We start from the raw sequence: 17,667 nt of genomic DNA, 5'->3' as shown, positions 1-17,667 counted from the left end.
GTGCTTCCTTCTCCCACACTTTTGAGACTTCCCAACCCAAGCCAGCAAGATGCAAAACACGTTTTATTTACAAAAACTCACCTAAGAAATAGTGTACGGGTAGCAGGGGCATGGGGGTGGTTGGGTCCTGTCTGGGCCAGAGTTTAGTCATGTCAGCCCTGCGTGGGAGAGGGGGTGTGGGGACAGGGGGTTCGGTGTCTACCCCTCCCAATACTGATCAGAGCGTTTGGTCCTGGCTGGACCAGGGCAAGAAGGGAGAGCGAGGCCAGGCCAGCGTCTTCAATCCCAGCGGCTAGGAACCCTTCACCTTGGTGAGCAACCTGTGGTGGGAACGGGGAGGAAAGAAAAACACAGAAAGCTGGGGTGGGCTGGCAGGTGGGCGTCCTGAGCAAGCGAGGATGACTAGTGAGGCTGGTAGTCCCCAGGGTTAGTAACAGAGCCCGTGTGGAGAGAGCGGGTCCCCTGGGTCAGAAAGCTACACGTGGACTAAATAAATACAGTATCTTTATTTGGCATTGGGTATCCTGACATTTGTTCATTACAGTTCCTTAAAAAAAAACAAACCAAAAAATCAGAACAAATTAATCAAAAATAAAGATCCAACGGCCCCATGTACATATAGCAAAGACAGCCCAGGCACTGTGCACACGCACGCGCGCGCGCACACACACACACACACACACACGCACACCCATATACACCCTGGGAGACAGTTAAGGGGTCAATAAGCTTTGGGGAGTGCAGGGGGCAGGTTCCACATTTCAACAATTTAAAGACACCCCTCCCCATGAAGTAAGGGTGCCTCATACAGCCAGTGGGGTATCACGAGTGTGGCTGGCAGCTTTATTTTTCCTCTCAGGATATCTGAGAAAATAACCCTGCATCCAGCAACTGATGGTGTCTTAGATTGCATGAGATCAGGCCACGTCAAGGACCTCCCTTCTCCATTTTTCCCACACCCTGGATCATTCATCTGATTACACCACAAACCCCCAAATCACAAACAAATGGCCCCTACTGCACCCTCCCCTTGAATGGGCTGATGCAAAAATCTCAGCTGTCGCCCCCCTTCCTCTCTCCCTGGGTGCTCGCAAGAGGCCCATTTTCAAGTCCCTGTGTTAGGGAAGCTGCCCCAAGGCCACAAAAAGAGCTACTAATATGATCCAGTGTGGTTGTCAGGGAGGAGAGAAGGCCTCAAGCTATCAGAATCAGAACCCCACACGTAGGCATCAGTCATTACTAAAGAGCTGTAGGATTTTTGTCCAATTTGTCCCTACAAAGGTGGAGGGATTGCTGGGAGGGACTCTCCCAGGCATGAGACACAGGACGCCTCTGGCTGAGGGGGGCAGACAAAAAAAGCCTTGAATGACAACACCCCCAACCCGGTCCCCAAAGGGGTTAGACTGAGACAGAGGAGGCAGCTCTAAAAACCCCTGGCTACAAGGAAGGGTTCACGGGATGCCCTGCCCTAGTCCCACAAGCTTCCAGAAGTCTCGACAACCTGGAAGAAAAGACCCTTCCAACCCCAGGGGAGCCAGGCCCTGGTGGCAACTTGGGTCCTGCAGATGCCCAACACCCTCCACCCAGTGTCCCTCCCTGTCTCCCCCCACCACCACCGCCAGCCCTCACTTCACCAGCACTGACTTTGGCAGAAGGGGCTCCGTGCTGACGTCTCCACGGTGGGAAGACAGCTGCGGTGGCGGTGGCTGCCCCGGAGGCTGCTGGCGAGTGCAGGGCCCAGAGGTGGAGGCAGACGCGGAAGCTATGGCTTTGGCTGCACCTCGGGGCAGGCTGTAGAGGTAGACGGCACCGATGACCAGCCCTGCGCCAAGGGCAAACAAAGGGTCCACGTGGAAGCCAAAGAGGCGGATGGAGGCAACAGTGGACAGCACAATGGACAAGGAGGTGGCAAAGCCCTTGAGGATATTGTCGGCATACTTGACGACAACAGCCACCAGTAGCCCGCCGAAGGCCTGGTTGAGCACCACGCCCCAGACAGCAGGCGTGTACCCGAAAAAGAAGCCGCGGTGGGCTACAGCAGTGCCCTCGGTCCACCAGAGCCCCACCAGGCCCAGGGCTGTGCCGAAGAGGCCCAGCTGCAGGTTGCGCAGCCACACAGAGCCTGAGCTGCCTTTGAGGATCTTCTCAAAGTAGACACCTGCAAATCCCGAGGACAGACAGGACGCCACGACAGCTGCTAGGCCCACCCCAGGGTTCTGATCCAGAGGCCGCGGGCCCCCACCGCCGGCTTGCTGTGCCTGGACAATGGCGACTCCGGTGAAGAGGAGCAGCAGGGAGGCCCACTGCAACCGGGAAAGGCTGCGGTTCAGCATAAGCACGGAGAACAGTGCCGTGGTCAGGATCTTCAACTGGTACGTCACCTGCGAGTGGCATGTGGAAGACACTGAGGGCTGCTCCCGACCCCCAACATGTACATGTCGGGGACGGCACCCACTGTGGGCCCCCAGGCACAATGGAGGGACCGGGTGGGGTAGATAACCATAAAAACAGCAAAAATATCCAGCCACTGGCCACTGACTGAGATGCGGCTAAATAGCTCTGAGGTGCCTCCCAGAAAGTACGCAGGAGGATGGCTGTGCAAGAACGTCCTGGGCCACACCCAAGTCCACATCCCAACCCCATGTCCTAGCTGTGTGACGAGGGACAAAGCACTTGCCCTGTCTTGAGCCCTGACATACCATCTGTAAATACAATTGATGTATGTGAAGCACCTCACACAGCAGGTAATGAATGAATGGTAAACATCCTGATGAGGGAGGTCTTGATAAGGATGTGTTGATACAGATGAATCAGCCATGAAGTGACGTCAGTAAACATTTACATAGAGCTTACTACGTGCCAGGTGCGGGTCTAAGCACTTCACATGAATTCATTTAATCCTCACATATGAAGTGTGTTATTGTAATGTCCAATTTAAAGATGAGATGGAGAGGTTACGTGACTTGCCCAATATCACACAGCTGGAAAGTAGAGCTGGGATTTGAATCCAGGCTCTTTAACCATCTTAAAGGTTGCTTGTAAATAGCCTAAAGCTTATCCATCACCAACCAAGGGCTCTTCCCAGATATTACTTCTTTTAATCATCTCAGTGAGTAGCTACTATTACCATTTCCATTCCCAGTTCTCACAGATGAAGAAACCGAGGTTGAGGAAGATCCAAGGACATTCTGGAGGAAACACAGCCCCTGCTCTCTGCAGCCCTCCCTCCCCAACATCCTATATCCCCCACCCCAGCCAGTTCCTGGGCTTGGGGCTCACCTGGAAAGTGGCAGCTGGCAGGTTGGAGATGGCAACATACTGGAGGTTATTCTGCAAGGTGTAGATGAGAGAGGGCACTGCGAGCTTGAGTGTGTCCACATACTGCACCAGGACAGCCTCGTGGAGGAAAAGAACCAGGTGCTTCACGTTACCTAGGTGGAGGGAGGAGAGCCCTGTTTAGCACTGACTTCCAAAGATGGGGATCCTCTAAAGGACAGGACTGGGCCTGGTCCTGTGTCTCCCCACCACACTCTGACTCCCTGAGGGCTAGAATGAGGTCTGCGCTCTCGGTTTCTCTACAGTACAACCATGTCTCCAGCAAGCCTTTCGGATACTCAGTCTGAGAATCACAGACCATATTTCACTCACCTTAGAGCCCACCTCCCTGGCACAAAGCCCCGGGGCAAGCACTCAGTACAGTTTGTGCAATGAAATAATCAGCACTAACTAGGAACTTGTGAAGTAGAAGCTCCAGGAGTGTGGGTGGAAGGCTGTTTACCAAGCAGAGGGAAAGTTTTAGACTCAGCTTTTACTTATTTTATTTTATTTTTTGAAAGATTTTTTTGATGTGGACCATTTTTAAAGTCCTTATTGAATTGGTTACAATATTGCTTCTGTTTTACATTTTGGTTTTTTGGCCGCGAGGCATGTGGGATCTTAGCTCCCTGACCAGGGATCGAATGAACCCACACCCCCTGCATTGGAAGGCGAAGTCTTAACTACTGGACTGCCAGGGAAGTCCCTTAGACTCAACTTTTAGACTTTTTCTAGTTCCTTCGTAGCCTGAGAGCTGCCTGAGGGCAGGGGCCATCTTCCACTTGGCCGCCTCCTTCTGTCAGCCCCACACACACCAAGCACTTGCCCCTGTCACGTGGAAGAATGCAGGCTTGACTCTAAAGCAGAAAGTCTGGTTGGGACCTGCTCCAATCAGTAAATGAGAATACTTTCCTGTATAATAAGACCTTTGCAAATCTCACCCCACTTTTTTGCAGTTCATCTTCTAAGACTCATCTGAGTGTCCCTCCTCAGGGAAAACCCCACAACCACTGCACAAGGTTACTGCAGGAACTCCTGCTGATGCTCATTCACAGAAAACCCCACAACCACTGCACAAGGTTACTGCAGGAACTCCTGCTGATGCTCATTCACAAAACCCTGCCCTTGCCCTTCATGGCATTAATCCCAGGAGTAATTATCAATCTCTAACCCTTTACCCAAATTCCCTGGGCCCAGGGGCTTGGGTGTTCAAAAATGTCCAGGTGTTAGAAAGGTAACACAGCATATATGCTATATATTTCACATAACACACACCAGGTATATGGGGCTGCACACCGGAATCAAGCACATTCATATTTCTGCAGTGACCCGTGACACATTCACACCAAATGAGAAAACTAAAAAAAAAATAAAACGGGGGGGGGGGTTGCTGAAATTATAGATAAGAAATGAAAGCTGTGATTAACCTGTAGCTATCTGTTTCTCCCCATCTAAAATATCAGCCCCCTGAGGGCAAGATGCACGTCTGCATCGCTAACATGTCCACCTCCACAGCCAGAACACGGCCTGCCACAGTGTTCACTCGAACCGTCTCAGAATCAATCTAGAACAGAGCAGATGAGTTCCTAATGAGTGCTAATGGTGCTAATGAGTGGGTGAGAATGCTTTCTTCAGTGTAAATACCTAGGGCAGAGCCGCATGCGAGGCCTCTATAGAGAAATGACTGGGCAACATTTTAAAGAAGAAGGCCTTTGGGGAGCTGTTTAAATTAGTAAATGAATTCAACTTATAGGAAATATAGAGGACAGAAGAACATGTTAAATGAGACCACTGGGAGGCACTCAGCAAAATCCAGGCTACCCAAAGTCTACAAGACAAACAACCTTATGTCTTCGAGAACAGAGAAAAAAAAACAGTTGGAGGGGAACCTAGAGGCTAGCCGACCTAGAAGACACCAACCAATTACAAAGCACCGACTTTATATAAACCTGATTCAAACACAATTTTTAAAACTTTTATGACATTTGAGAAATCATTACGAATTTAAACACTGACTGGATATTTGATTATTTTATTAACTTAAAAAATTATTGTTAATTTTTTGATGTACGATTTCTAGCAGTCATGACTGATTGAAGTCATTATTTTAAATGTACCGAAATATTTACTCAAGATAATAAGAGGGAATTTACTTCAAAATAATACTGCATGTGGGACATACTTCAATAGAACAAGGTGCAGGAGTAGGTAAACAGACACATAGATTGGTAGTGAGTGGATAATCACTGATGCTGTTTAATGGCAGAGTGGCCAGGAGTTGATCATTGCTGAATCTCGGTGATGGGATGTGGATATTTTACCATTTTATTATTTTCTCTGATTTTGTGTTTGAAATTCTCCATAATGAAAAGTTAGAGAGAAATCAATAAATCATCATGTAAGGGTCACCTGCTACCTTATGGGCACAGACTGTCTCATTCCTTCAGTGTTTACTGGCCAGCTCCTGGGGAGTTAGGGGTATAAACATGTGGATGCAGCTACTCATAGCTGGAGGTACAAGGCAGCCAAGCCGCACTTACACAGTCCCCAGGCATTTTCATAGACACAGAGATACTCCCCCAACCAAATCCTCCACGTGGGAGCGGGTACGCGCGCACACACACACACACAGCCACCCACCGACTCCAATGCAGCCCCCTCCCTGCAGCCCCCCTCCCTGGCTCATACCCCTCTTCTGTGCGAAGAGCAGCAGCAGGCAAGTGAGACCTTTGAGCACTTCAGCCATGACCACAGCAGTGGTGGCAAAGAAGCGGTCCCCAGGCAATGTGCGGGCATAGCGGATGCTGAGGATGAGGGAGGCATTCTGGACCACCAGCACAGCTAGGGATATGTATTTGAGGCGCCGGCGAGCTGTGGGGAATGGAAGGAGTAAGGGGGAAGAAGGGGTCAAAAGCTGCTGTGGCATAACCACACTACCACCCTCCCCTCTCCCTTCTCGACCAGGATCCTCCTAGCCACCGCTACTTCCTCCTTCTGCCTGCCTATCCTGACCCAACGTGAGTCTCATCCCTGCCAGCTTCCACTGCCTCAGCCACAGGCAGGAAGAGCCAGAAAGGGAGAAGTGGGCCTCTCCCTGTCCAGCCCATACCTGGAATCCTTGCTGAGGTGTCAGGAAATGGGTGGGGCAGGTCCTGGACACCCACCTCAGCCCTCTCTCTCCCTCCCCTGAGTGAGAAGCAACCCTGCCCTGGGCAGAATACCAACTGTATCCTCGACATTTATTGAGTGCTTACTGCGTGCCTATCACTGGGATAAGGGATTTATATGGATCACCTCAACAGACCCCTACATGGCTCTGATCTCTGAAGGAACTATCAGTGTTCCCATTTTATGGATGAACAACCAAAGATGTATATGAAATGATGGTTCTATTTAGTGAAGGATTGTCTTATGTGAAAAATGATACCCTAATACAAGGAATGAGACCACTGTATAAGGCAGGCATGTCCATCCCCTGAGGAACTTTCTCTCATCTAAATTATTCCATTCCCTTACACTCAGAATGGTCTCTCCAACCCCTCCCGCCTATGATGACTGATTCCTCCCTGCCCCAGAATGGTCTAACAAATATAAGAAATGATTCCCTCACTGTCCAAAGGACTGAACCCCATGTAGTAAATGGTTACTCCACTAAGAATGGTCTGGGTCCCTTAACGATATAAGGAAATATTTCCCTATACACCAATCATCCTCCCACCACCGCATACCCCCACCTCCAGCCAAGGAATTACCCCTTGTCCTGCTCACACTCACAGTGAACTCTCCCCATTATAAGGAGTGGCCTGGCACCCTCAGAACGTCCTTTCTCCGCCATATAAGGAAGGCCCCTCCCACTGCAACATACAATGAACTATCTCCATCAGGAAGGGACCCCCAGAACGGTCTTCTCCCCATATAATGGACATCCCTATCCTCAAAACATTCTAAGTCATATAAGGAAGAACCCGCCCCACCCTAACTCACAATACCCCTGTCCCTTTACAAGGAAGAAACCACTACTCTCAGAACAGCCCCTCCCTTCTGTAAGGAAGAACTCTCCCGCTCTCAGAATGGTCTCTCCCTTGTATAAGGACGGACCCCCACACACACTCAGAATGGTCTTAGTGGTCTTAGCCTCCCCAAAAGGAAACACCCGCCTCCAACTCAGAATGGTCTCTACTCCCCATTTGCAGAAGGGACCTCCCCATCACCCTCAGAATGGTCTCTTCCCCGCCCCCAAAACACACGTCCTCCTCCCACCCCCCACTCCCCACACATAGGTTGGTCCGTACGGGATGCTCCCTCTCGCCTCAGTGAGGAACCTTTCTGACCCCCCAGCGATCCCTCCCCCCGGCCCGCCGCCGACTGCTCAGCCACAGCCTGTCTCACCCGCAGTCGCGGTCCCAGGCTGCAACGCCCCTGCGGAGACCGCCCCTGGCCCGGCCGCCGCGGGGGAACCCCCGGACCCCACCGCTGCCATGTTGGCATCTGCCTGGCCCGTCCCCTCGGCAACAGTAGGCCACTTCCGTGTCCGTTACTTCCGGTTCCGGGACCCCAGGGTGGGGATGGGGCGAGCGAGAAGCTGCCCAGAGCGGTGGCTCTCCTCGTTCGCTCCTGAACGCTAGTTTAAGAGTGGCCTCAGGATTTCCAAATTCCGTTGGGATCCGGAGACAGGGCACGCAGCCGGCTCAGTCTCCGGCCGTCTTTACAGAGCCTCTTTAGCCTACTCCCATTACTAAACCCGCCCTCATCTTCTTTGACCCCGCTTTCCATATCGCCCGCCCATTCTGTCTCCTCGTCTCTTTGGTTCCGCTGTCCGTCTCCTGTCTCGGCTCTTTATTGCCACCTTCTGATGGCACCGCCCTTTCTGCATCAAAACTCCTGGGTCCTTCCGGGTTGGACTGAAGTTCTTTCCCCTTCTGCCGGCGAGGCCAACCCCCGCCCCCTGGAGAGACAGAGGGCTCCTGGGAGGGAAGTGAGACTTTGAGGGAGCAGGGCAGGTGAGGGTCAGGCAGGTAAGCGAGCAGATAAAGGCAGGGCAGTTGAGGATACACTAGTGAAATGGCACAGGAGAGTTCAGGCTGAGAAGGGAGGACAAGTGAGTCACCATTAAGAATAGAAAAGTGAGAAGGGGGTAGGTAAGCCAGCAGGTGAGAGGTTTACAGCTTAGTTGTTTTGTTTTTTGTTTTTTCTTTTTTTGGTACGCGGGCCTCTCCCGTTGCGGAGCACAGGCTCCGGACGCGCAGGCTCAGCGGCCATGGCTCACGGGCCCAGCCGCTCCGCGGCATGTGGGATCTTCCCGGACCGGGGCACGAACCCGTGTCCCCTGCATCGGCAGGCGGACTCTCAACCACTGCGCCACCAGGGAAGCCCTGTTTTTTGTTTTTTTGCCACGCTGCCTGGCTTGCATGATCTGAGTTCCTCGACCAGGGATTGAACCCGGGCCACCTCAGTTAGGACTAGCACCTAGTCCTAACCACTGGACCTCCAGGAAATTCCCTAGGTTAGCTGTTGAAAGCAGGGCAAGAGAAGGTACAGCTGAGGTCGGGACAAGTGCAACTATGATAGAATAGGGCAGGGCAGGTAAGTCAAGAGTTGAGGAAGTTGAAGTGAGCGGGATGAACAGGTAAGAAGACAAGGAAGAGGTGAAAAAGGTAGGGGCAAAACAGGGGACTCCACCTTGGAGGTTATTAGAAAACAAGGGCGGGCTAGGAAGATTCCTGTCAGCGCTCAACCCCCACCCTGCCCTCACCAAGCCCCAGAAAGGGCTTTTCTTCTCCCATGGGGAAGGTATTTCCTCCCCTGGGGTTGGGGGAAAGGAGTTTTTTCTGCCTCTGAGCTGACCATCTTTGATTTGGGAATGTGTCCCATACATCTTCAATGTCTACGGTATCTCCAAAGCAGCCCTTCTGCACATACGGGGTGCTACATAAGAGCTGAGGGGGAAATCAAGTTTTTCTTTCACCTTAAATGAACCCATAAAAGACCTTCAGGATGGCACCACAAGACTGAGGCTTCCCGTGGGCAGAGAGGTCCAATCCATCTCCCTCTTGGCTCAGCATTCAGTAGATGCTCCACGAATGCCTCACCACATCTACAAATGGCCAGTCGCTTCTGATTCTATTACGTTTATTAAATAGTGGGTTTCCACACATGGCTTTTTAAATAATCCAGGCGGGGGAGAAGGAAGAGGAAGATACAGTTGGAGCTCTCCTTCCCCAATACATAAGTATTTACATTTCAGCAACTGGACAACCCTGGCTCAGGAGGCAACAAGAACCCAAAAAAGGTGGAGGGTGGGGGCCCTAGGAGAACAAACAACAAGATTTATTTCCCCCAACCCATCCCCCCAAAACCATCCACCCCATCCTAGTGGACTCTAGTAGTGTCCATCTCCCATCCCCTCCCAAATCATGAAAGTGGGGCTTCTCCTCACCAGAATAAGAGCACTTGGGATAACAGAGTAGGGTCCCCTCACACACACACACACAAAAGCCCTGGGACAACAATAGGGCTTACCTCCCCCAGAATAAACAACCCTGGGCTGAGGTAGGCAAGCAGCTTGACTGAATATGGGACCCTAGGCTAGGGGAAAGTGTCCCTTTGCTAAAATAAGAGCCGCTGGAGTATTGGAAGGAAAGCACCCTTGCCCAAGTCAGAGCATTTCAACTAAATTTGTGTGGTGGTAGCAGGAGGTGCCAGTGTAGGGGCTACTGCTCATCAGAATAAGAGCCCTGGAGGCTCAGAATGTAAGTAATTTCAACCAAATAAACACCCTTAACAAAACAAGAAGCAAAGAAGGACCCCCTCCAGAATAACAGAGCATACGTTCTGGGAGGAAGGCTCCTTAGCAGGATTGGGATGGGGACTAGGTAAACTTGGCTTATGTCTTCTGACCCCTGATCCCCAATCTCTGACCCTAGTAACACTGGATTTTTAATGACCTGTAAAACCAGATCAACAGATGTCCATCTATCCCTGTGGCGTGGCCATGGGATGGCTATTCCAACTAATGGGGGCCCTGGCCAGGACTAGGGCAGTAGGGACCAGGCCAAAGGGGTGGAACTCCCTTTGGGAGTGTTGAGGGATGCATCCTCGGCTGGTATCTGCATCCAGGGGTCCAGCAGGATCTCCTCCAGTGTGGGTCGGGCAGAGGGTTTGGGGGCCAGGCACCGGCGGATTAGGGCACAACAGTCTGCAGATCAGAAGCACACAGGAGATTAGCAGTGAGTTGGGGGCACCAATCCCTGGGAGGGATGAAGTTTGGTGGGCTAGGGCAGGTGGGGCCTCACCTGGGGAGACGTGGGCAGGGAAGTGGAGCTCAGCCTCCAGAATCTCCTGGTCTCTCTCAAAGGGAATGTCCCCACATACCATGTCATAGAGGAGGATACCCAGTGACCAGACAGTGGCTGGGAGTGCGTGGTACTGGTGACGAGAGATCCACTCCGGGGGGCTGTACACCCTTGTCCCTGCACACAAGCCACAGGTTAGACCATTCTCTGATAATGCCCTTCTCCCATCCCACCCTCCCCAGGAAGTATGGTTGCTTCACTGGAATTAAGAGAACTCACTGTATGAGCAGGGTCCCCTCACCAGAATAGAAGCTCAATGGAATAAAAGCACTTAAAAGGTACAGTAGGACCTCCTTACCAGAAAAAGAAGACTCAGGATAATAGCAGGATCCCCTCATCAGAATAAGAGCCCAGAACAAGATCAGGGCACTGTCAGAAGATGGACTTATTAGAGGGCGAGGCTTGAAAGCCCCTAATATTAAAATTCAAGAACCTTATAAAGGTGTACTATAGATCAAGGGTTACAGGATATCCCAGCACTGGAGGTCAAATGTCAAGAGGCCAAAAAGATAAAAGGTGAAAACTCCCCCCCCCCCAGAGATTTAGGGAAGCCTTACCATCAAAGTCAGTGTAGGGTTCATCATGAAGCAGGGCGCCAGAACCAAAATCAATGAGTTTGGCACAGCCCCAGCGGAGGTCCATCAGGATGTTCTCATCCTTGATGTCACGATGGACAACTCCACGGGCGTGGCAGTGCCGAACAGCTGCCACTACCTGGGCAAAGAGACAGCGGCTTCGGCCTTCACCCAACGGGCCCTGCTCTGTGATGTAGTCAAAGAGATCCTGGGCAGGCAGAGGCCGCTCAAGGACCAGCATGAAGCCCTCTGGTGTCTCGAACCAGTCAAGCAGGCGGATCACACCAGGGTGCCCACCACCTGCACCCACCTTCCATAGCAGTGCCACTTCCAGTGGGCATGTGACTGAGTCTGACTGGGGGGGGGGAGCAGGGAGAGAAAAGAGAACACAGACATCAGGCTAGCAGCTTTGAGGCTGACTTCTCGCCTGAACTTAAATCATAGCTCCTCAGCCTCCTGACTGTGTGGCCTTGAGCAACCCGCTTCCTTCCCTGGGCCTCAGTTCTCTCATCTTAAGGGCTTAAAACTCACATAGCCATTGGGAAGGCGATTCAAGCTTAAGGCTATGGGGTGGGGAGGGATAAATTGGGAGATTGGGATTGACATGTTAACACTACTATATGTAAAACAGATAACTAGTAACGACCTACTGTATAGCACAGGGAGCTCTATTCAATACTCTGTAATGACCTATATTGGGAAAGAATCTAAAAAAAGTAAAAGTGGATATATGTATATTTATAACTGATTCACTTTGCTGTACAGCAGAAACTAACACAACATTGTGAATCAACTATATTCCAATAAAAATTAATTTTAAAAAAGCCAAAGCCTTTGCACATCTGGCATGTAATAGGAGCTCAGTTCTTTTTTTTTTTTTTTTTTTTTTTTTTTTTGGCTGTGCCGCTTGCAGGATCCTAGTTCCCCAACCAGGGACTGAACCTGGGCCACAGCAGTGAAAGTGCCAAATCTCAACCACTGGACCACCAGGGAATTCCCTCAGGAAATGTTTGAGGAATAAATGAAGGTGGTTATTTGAAGGCCTTAACAAAAGGCCTTCAGCAGAGGCAACTGATAAACACTATTACGTAGTAATTTATCTGTTTTGTCCACTGACATCTGTAAAGAGACTAGAATAGTACCTTACACACAGTGTTGCTTGATAAATGTTCCTTAAATAGATAAAAGCACTTTATAGCATAGAATCTGACACAGTTAGCACTCAATAAATACTATTATTGTGTGATGGTTTGTCTGCTTTGTTCATTGCCATAGCTCAAACACTAGAACAATGCTTGGTAACAGGGCAGAGCTCAATACATAGTTGTTAAATAGGTGAAAGCAATTAGTAGAAAAGGACTAGCACAAAAAGAGCTCTCAATAAATGTAATATTTTGCCAAGTGCCTAGAGTTGTACCTGGCACGTTCTAGGTGCTAATATACAGTTGTTAAGTGGCTAAAAGTGATTAACTGCAAAGGAACTGGCACAAAGTAAGAACTCAATAGTGTCATTATGTGATATTTTGTCACTGTCACCAAGCATCTAGAACCGTGTTGAATGAAAGTACTTAGTGGAACTTGGAACACAGTAAGCTTTTATGATGAAGCAAAGTCTGAGGCATACAGTCGGTGCTCAATAAAAGGCATACATGTTACTGCTCACAAAACCCGCCCCCCTCTCGAAGCCCTGCGTGGGCACACGGACTGCCAGAAGCAGCCTTCCTGCCTGAGCTAGGGCCCTCTGCCGGCCAGTGCACTGACTTGCACAGCCGCAGACAGGTTTTCTCACGGTGATGAAAATTCCGCTACTGCGCAGGCGCACCTTCTCCCTCTGGGTCCCACAGCCTGCTCAGGCGCAGTTTCCCCAGAGCCCGCCAGGGAGCGCTCCCGCCCCTACAACTTGCCCAGACCCGCCCTGTTGTCCATTAGCGCTCTAAGGCAGAAGAGAAGCAGCCACCGTCACCATGGCAACCAATGACCTCTGCCCCTCTTTCCTCACCAGCATGCCCTGCGGGCAGCCCCTGAGGCAACGTTTGGAGGCTGAGAAAGGAGGGTGGGAGGGGAGAATCCAGGGCTCTGGGGGAACTGGGGTGAGTCAGAACTGTATGGAGGTGTGGATATCACCACAGGGGAGTAAACATGGGCTGGTAGGAGTGTTCTCCTCACCGTTACAGGGCCCAAGGAGTTATACAAACCATAGAAAGGCGAAATCCATCGTCAGAGATGGCGTCGCCAGGTCATAAAGGACTGCAAAGATACTCACCCAGGGGGACCAGCCCAGCACGCGATTCCGGGGGATCACTTTGATGGCCACCTGAAGAAGCGGGCTGAGATGAGGGGGCCAGCACATGACCCTCAGACCTCTCCCGGTCTGGACCCTCACCCTAGTCTTTCTGGTCCCAACCAACCACTCCACACCACAACCCCAAATGAGCTGGAGCTTCTCCCCTGCCCTCCAAGTCTCCAAAACCAAGTACACCTCTCCCACGATCTTTGGCCCTGGGCTCTTCCTTCTCAAGGCTTCAGGACCCCTCACTCCACGTGACGAGTTCTGAATTTCCTAACGCCCCAAGCCCTCGATCTTCCCATCCAGCCCCAGGACACCCCAACCCTGTAGGGGTGGTCCTGGTCCTCACGGCTCCACCCTGGACACCTGCCTCCAAAATCCCAAAAATCTCAACTCTAGGTCCCCACCTTCCCACATATTTACACCTCTCCTGGATCGCAAGGTCTAGAGTCCTCACGACCCCCCACTCTCCAGTCTCACTCCCTGGACTTCCAGAATCCTTGCCCTGAAACACCCCCCTTCCCCCACATACCCACCTGGACCGCCACACACACACAGGCGCGCGCGCGCACTCAGACACCCTCAGCAAACCGGATCCCGGCCCTCATGACCCTACCACTCGCACACTGTAGGCTCATTCCCTGCTCAATTAGCATCCCAGCCCCGGGGCTCCCGCCGCTGCCACACACACACCTGGCCCTCCCAAGACCCTCGTGGTGGATACCTGGAGTCGGTCTGTGACGCGATGTCCTGCGAAGACGGTGCCAAAGCCCCCCTTACCCAGGAGGGGGCCGAGTCGGTACTCGGCCTCGAACGCTTCCCGGTCCTTGCCTCCTACGCAGGCGGAGGCGAGGAAGTCAGGGTGGCGGCGTGCTGAGGCCGGCCGCGACCCTCTCCCCCTCCCCCCGCGCCGCCCTCAACCACTTCAGCCCGCCCGGCCTGGTCGCGCGGTAGGGGAGTCTCTCACCTGGCGGCGGCGTGGGGGTCATGGGGGCCACCGGGAGCCCCTGAAGAGGCTTAGTCAACATGGAGGAGGAGCTGCGTAGATTGAGTCCGTTGAGCCCGCAAGGCGTGGACGCCCGGGGTAGCGAGGCCGGGGAACCAGGACTGAGGGGCACCAGGGTGGAAGGTAAGGAAACTGGTGGCCCAGAAGAGCCGGCAAAAGGCGCAACGCTAAAATTCGCCGCGCGCGCCAGCCCCGACGTTACTGAGGCAGGGCACGAGCTTCCCGAGAGAGTCGCCCCGGGCGACGGCCCCGCCCACTTGGCTTTGATCAATCCGGACGCAGCACCTGCTGTACCCCAGCCAATCGGAGCCAGCCCTTATTTGCATGCCACCCTCAACGTTTCAAGTACCCCGTTATGCAAATAACATGCCCGGATCTTCCGCGGGGGCGGGGTCTGCATGCAAATGAGGGGGCGCGTGCGAAGAGGAAACTGGTTTTGGGAATCCCTTTTGCAGCAAGCGCGTTTGTTTTGGTTGTTGCGCGGAGTTGTTTTTATATGTGTGTCTGTATGTGAATATATAAACTTAAAAAAAAACTGCACCGCCTCCTTTCCTAGGAAGTTGGTCGGCCGCCGCTGCCTCGAGATTAGCGCGGAGATAACGCCAGGCCTTCTAAGGGTTCTAAGAATCCCGGCCTGTGGTTATCCAGGACCCTGTCTCCGGAAGGGTGCTCCTCAAACCAGGACCAGAGCCCTCTAAGCGTCCGCCCGGAAACTGAAGCCGGGGATCCTGGAAGAACCTGTTCAGCCGTCAGGGAGGGCTAACCTCCCTGACAACCACCTCAGGGGAAGCGCTGGTCCAAGGCACCGTTCCCATGCCCGGAGGCCACGGCCTGTGGGGTGTTTGTGGAACCCTTAACGTAGACAGACCTGGCTTGACCCAGCCATGAACCCAGTCAGCAGGTCTAGAATCTGGAATGGCGAGGGGGGTGGGGTTCTTGGGGGTGGGAGCAAGCCAGAGTGGTGGTGGCTTGGGGTGTGCTTCTGGATGAGAGAGAGAGGGGCTACGAGGGCTCAGGGAGGTGGTAAAATACCCTCAGTCACAAATTTGGGAAAAATAGGCCTCATGCTGCAGGCGGACAGACATGCACTCCAAAGACACACACACAGAAGCACCATGTGAGAAACAGACACATTCACATGAACTTGTCCTAGGCACACATGTACATATGTACTGTCACACAGAGGCTGAAGTCTACTGTCAGGCAGGCATGCTGCCAGAAAATTATGTCCCAGAATGACACCAGAGATGCACTGTTACAGAAAGGCACTCCAGATAGATTCACATAGACCTACACTGCCATGTGACAAAGACACAGAAATGTCCTGTCAGACATACCGCCAGAACTTGTCACAAAGATACTGGCACCATCAGACATACAGTGTCACAGAAAGACTTGTACTGTCCCAGAAATGAGACCCAGAGTCTGTCACAGGAAGACACACAGATGCTCAAGACACACATGCACTGCTCCAAAGGCAGACATATACTTATGTGATAGAGCCACAGATAGGCAGTGTCACAAAAACAGACACGGATTGACCCAGTCACAGACACACACACACACCAGCAGACATGCAGTGTTGTCACTGAAACTGTCCAGAAATAGCTACCCAGAATCTGTCACAGGAATACAAACGGACATCTACCCTATCAGAAAGAAACCACAGATGCACTGTCACAGACAGACCCACACAGACATGCACTTGTCTCAGAAACAGACACAAACTGTCACAGATAGAGTCCCACACTCAGTCACCATCTGACACACCTGGAAATAAGCCCTTGTCGTACACACTAGAGAAAGACACTGTGAGATGCACATAGAGACTTGGACTCACCACAGTCTCACACACACACACAAACACCCAAAAAGCAAATACACACATGTACTCTCCCTTATTCATCCAACATTTATTAGGGGTCTACTGTAAGCCTGCAAGGCCCTAGAGGGGGTGCAGATATTAAGAGATACACAGAAAAGTCAGGCATCATAGCCCTTGCCCAGGAAGGTGATAGTACAGTTACTGGGAAAGGAGTAAAGACGTATTTGTAGATAGAAGTGAGAATGTGGACGGGGTCACACAGGACTTCTCGGGAGACCCTCTACCCATCTTGAAAGACAAGGTTGGAGGCTTGGGACAGAGGAAAGGCAAATTCCAGGCAGAGGCCAAGGAAAACTGGACAGAGCGGCAAGATGAAGTAGGCAGGGGCCAAATGGTGCAGAAATTTCAACATTAGGATAATAAATAATACCTGCTAACATTTGAGCTCTCAGAATGCGGCAGGCACTGCGCCGTCGTACATTATGTTGACCATATACACTCTCTCAATGCTCACAACCAGAGAGAGCATGAGGTAGTAGACATTAATCACCCCGGTCCTACACATGGGACACTTGAAACTCAGAGAGACTGTGATTTGACCAAGGCCACATAGTTAGAAAAAGCCGAGGTTTCAAACCAACTCTCCAACCTATGTGCTTAACCAGTGGATTCCACAGAGACACCCTGCAGACAGCCACACCCTCACCTGCAGAACTGGACACACATCCTTCCACAAGGGCCCCATTATTGAGGGACATCAAAGACAACTGACAAAACCTGAGGGCCAGCCATCCTTCTCTGCCTTGGCTTTACCTAGTCTAGGAAGGGAAAGGACAGACGTGTCAAGAGAACTGGGGAACATGAACAAAAAAAGGTTTAGCTATTCCTCGGTTTCTAAAACCAAGTGTGGGGGGGGTCCCCTCTGGTCACTTCCACTAAACTCATGTTGCTATGAAGCAACCGCTGTGGCTGACCAAAGCATTTCCTAATCAAACAATCACAAGGAAAGAGCAAACATACTGGGGCGAGAGGCAGGCAGAGAAGTTGGAGGTTCAGTCCCTGCCTTTAAGCTCACAGTTCTCTGCTCCCATCACACCCCAGGAAATAGAGTGGGCATGCTACATCCTGTGCCAATACTGAGGCAAGGGCGATGGGCAAAGACAGAGCTTTCTTGGTGGTAACAGGTCCAAAAGCTGGTTTAGTAACCAGTGAATCAAATATGAACAAACTCTGGGCCCCCAGAAAGACCCCAATGGACAGCATATGGCCCTTAGAGGTCAAGCCAAAAGGTCTGCCATCACCGCCTC

At 51.7% G+C, this 17,667-nt stretch overlaps 2 protein-coding genes across 6 annotated transcripts; both read right to left on the bottom strand.

Annotated features, from left to right (window-relative positions):
• Positions 1 to 45: 45 nt before the first annotated feature.
• On the bottom strand, positions 46 to 8,130 carry SLC35A2 (solute carrier family 35 member A2). Of its 5 annotated transcripts, XM_060087801.1 has the most exons (6): positions 7,705 to 8,125; positions 6,004 to 6,186; positions 3,280 to 3,431; positions 2,159 to 2,381; positions 1,645 to 1,822; positions 207 to 320 (listed from the first exon to the last, which is right to left on the bottom strand). In XM_060087801.1, the coding sequence occupies exons 1-6, from the start codon at positions 7,793 to 7,795 to the stop codon at positions 293 to 295; spliced, it is 855 nt and encodes a 284-aa protein (XP_059943784.1). In that variant the 5' UTR covers positions 7,796 to 8,125; the 3' UTR covers positions 207 to 292. The 5 variants fall into 5 exon arrangements, with proteins under 5 accessions (XP_059943786.1, XP_059943784.1, XP_059943781.1 ...); XM_060087803.1 differs by lacking the exon at positions 2,159 to 2,381 and having other exon boundaries at positions 46 to 320; positions 1,645 to 1,791; positions 7,705 to 8,130; XM_060087798.1 differs by having other exon boundaries at positions 1,645 to 2,381.
• Positions 8,131 to 9,448: 1,318 nt separating this feature from the next.
• Positions 9,449 to 14,749, bottom strand: PIM2 (Pim-2 proto-oncogene, serine/threonine kinase). Its single transcript, XM_060086975.1, has 6 exons — positions 14,497 to 14,749; positions 14,254 to 14,363; positions 13,506 to 13,556; positions 11,225 to 11,597; positions 10,608 to 10,784; positions 9,449 to 10,510 (listed from the first exon to the last, which is right to left on the bottom strand). The coding sequence occupies exons 1-6, from the start codon at positions 14,555 to 14,557 to the stop codon at positions 10,347 to 10,349; spliced, it is 936 nt and encodes a 311-aa protein (XP_059942958.1). The 5' UTR covers positions 14,558 to 14,749; the 3' UTR covers positions 9,449 to 10,346.
• Between the last annotated feature and the right edge of the window lie 2,918 nt (positions 14,750 to 17,667).

Source organism: Mesoplodon densirostris, chromosome X (genome assembly GCF_025265405.1).
Source record: "Mesoplodon densirostris isolate mMesDen1 chromosome X, mMesDen1 primary haplotype, whole genome shotgun sequence".
Classification (NCBI taxonomy): domain Eukaryota; kingdom Metazoa; phylum Chordata; class Mammalia; order Artiodactyla; family Ziphiidae; genus Mesoplodon; species Mesoplodon densirostris.
Note: the sequence above shows the minus strand (reverse complement) of the source record. Positions and strands in the feature narration are given on the sequence as shown.

Bases quoted from the DNA above. Each gene is read 5' to 3' on its own strand.
- PIM2 (XM_060086975.1), bottom strand. From the start codon at position 14,557: ATGTTGACTAAGCCTCTTCAGGGGCTCCCGGTGGCCCCCATGACCCCC. The intron at 10,785-11,224 runs GTAAGGCTTCCC...GCTTGTGTGCAG, and splicing joins ACCCTACACTGACTTTGATG to GGACAAGGGTGTACAGCCCC. The intron at 10,511-10,607 runs GTGAGGCCCCAC...TCTGATCTGCAG, and splicing joins CCCTGCCCACGTCTCCCCAG to ACTGTTGTGCCCTAATCCGC.
- SLC35A2 (XM_060087798.1), bottom strand. From the start codon at position 7,795: ATGGCAGCGGTGGGGTCCGGGGGTTCCCCCGCGGCGGCCGGGCCAGGG. The intron at 2,382-3,279 runs GTGAGCCCCAAG...TGCCACTCGCAG, and splicing joins TGCCAGCTGCCACTTTCCAG to GTGACGTACCAGTTGAAGAT. The intron at 321-1,644 runs GTCAGTGCTGGT...TTCCCACCACAG, and splicing joins ACGGAGCCCCTTCTGCCAAA to GTTGCTCACCAAGGTGAAGG.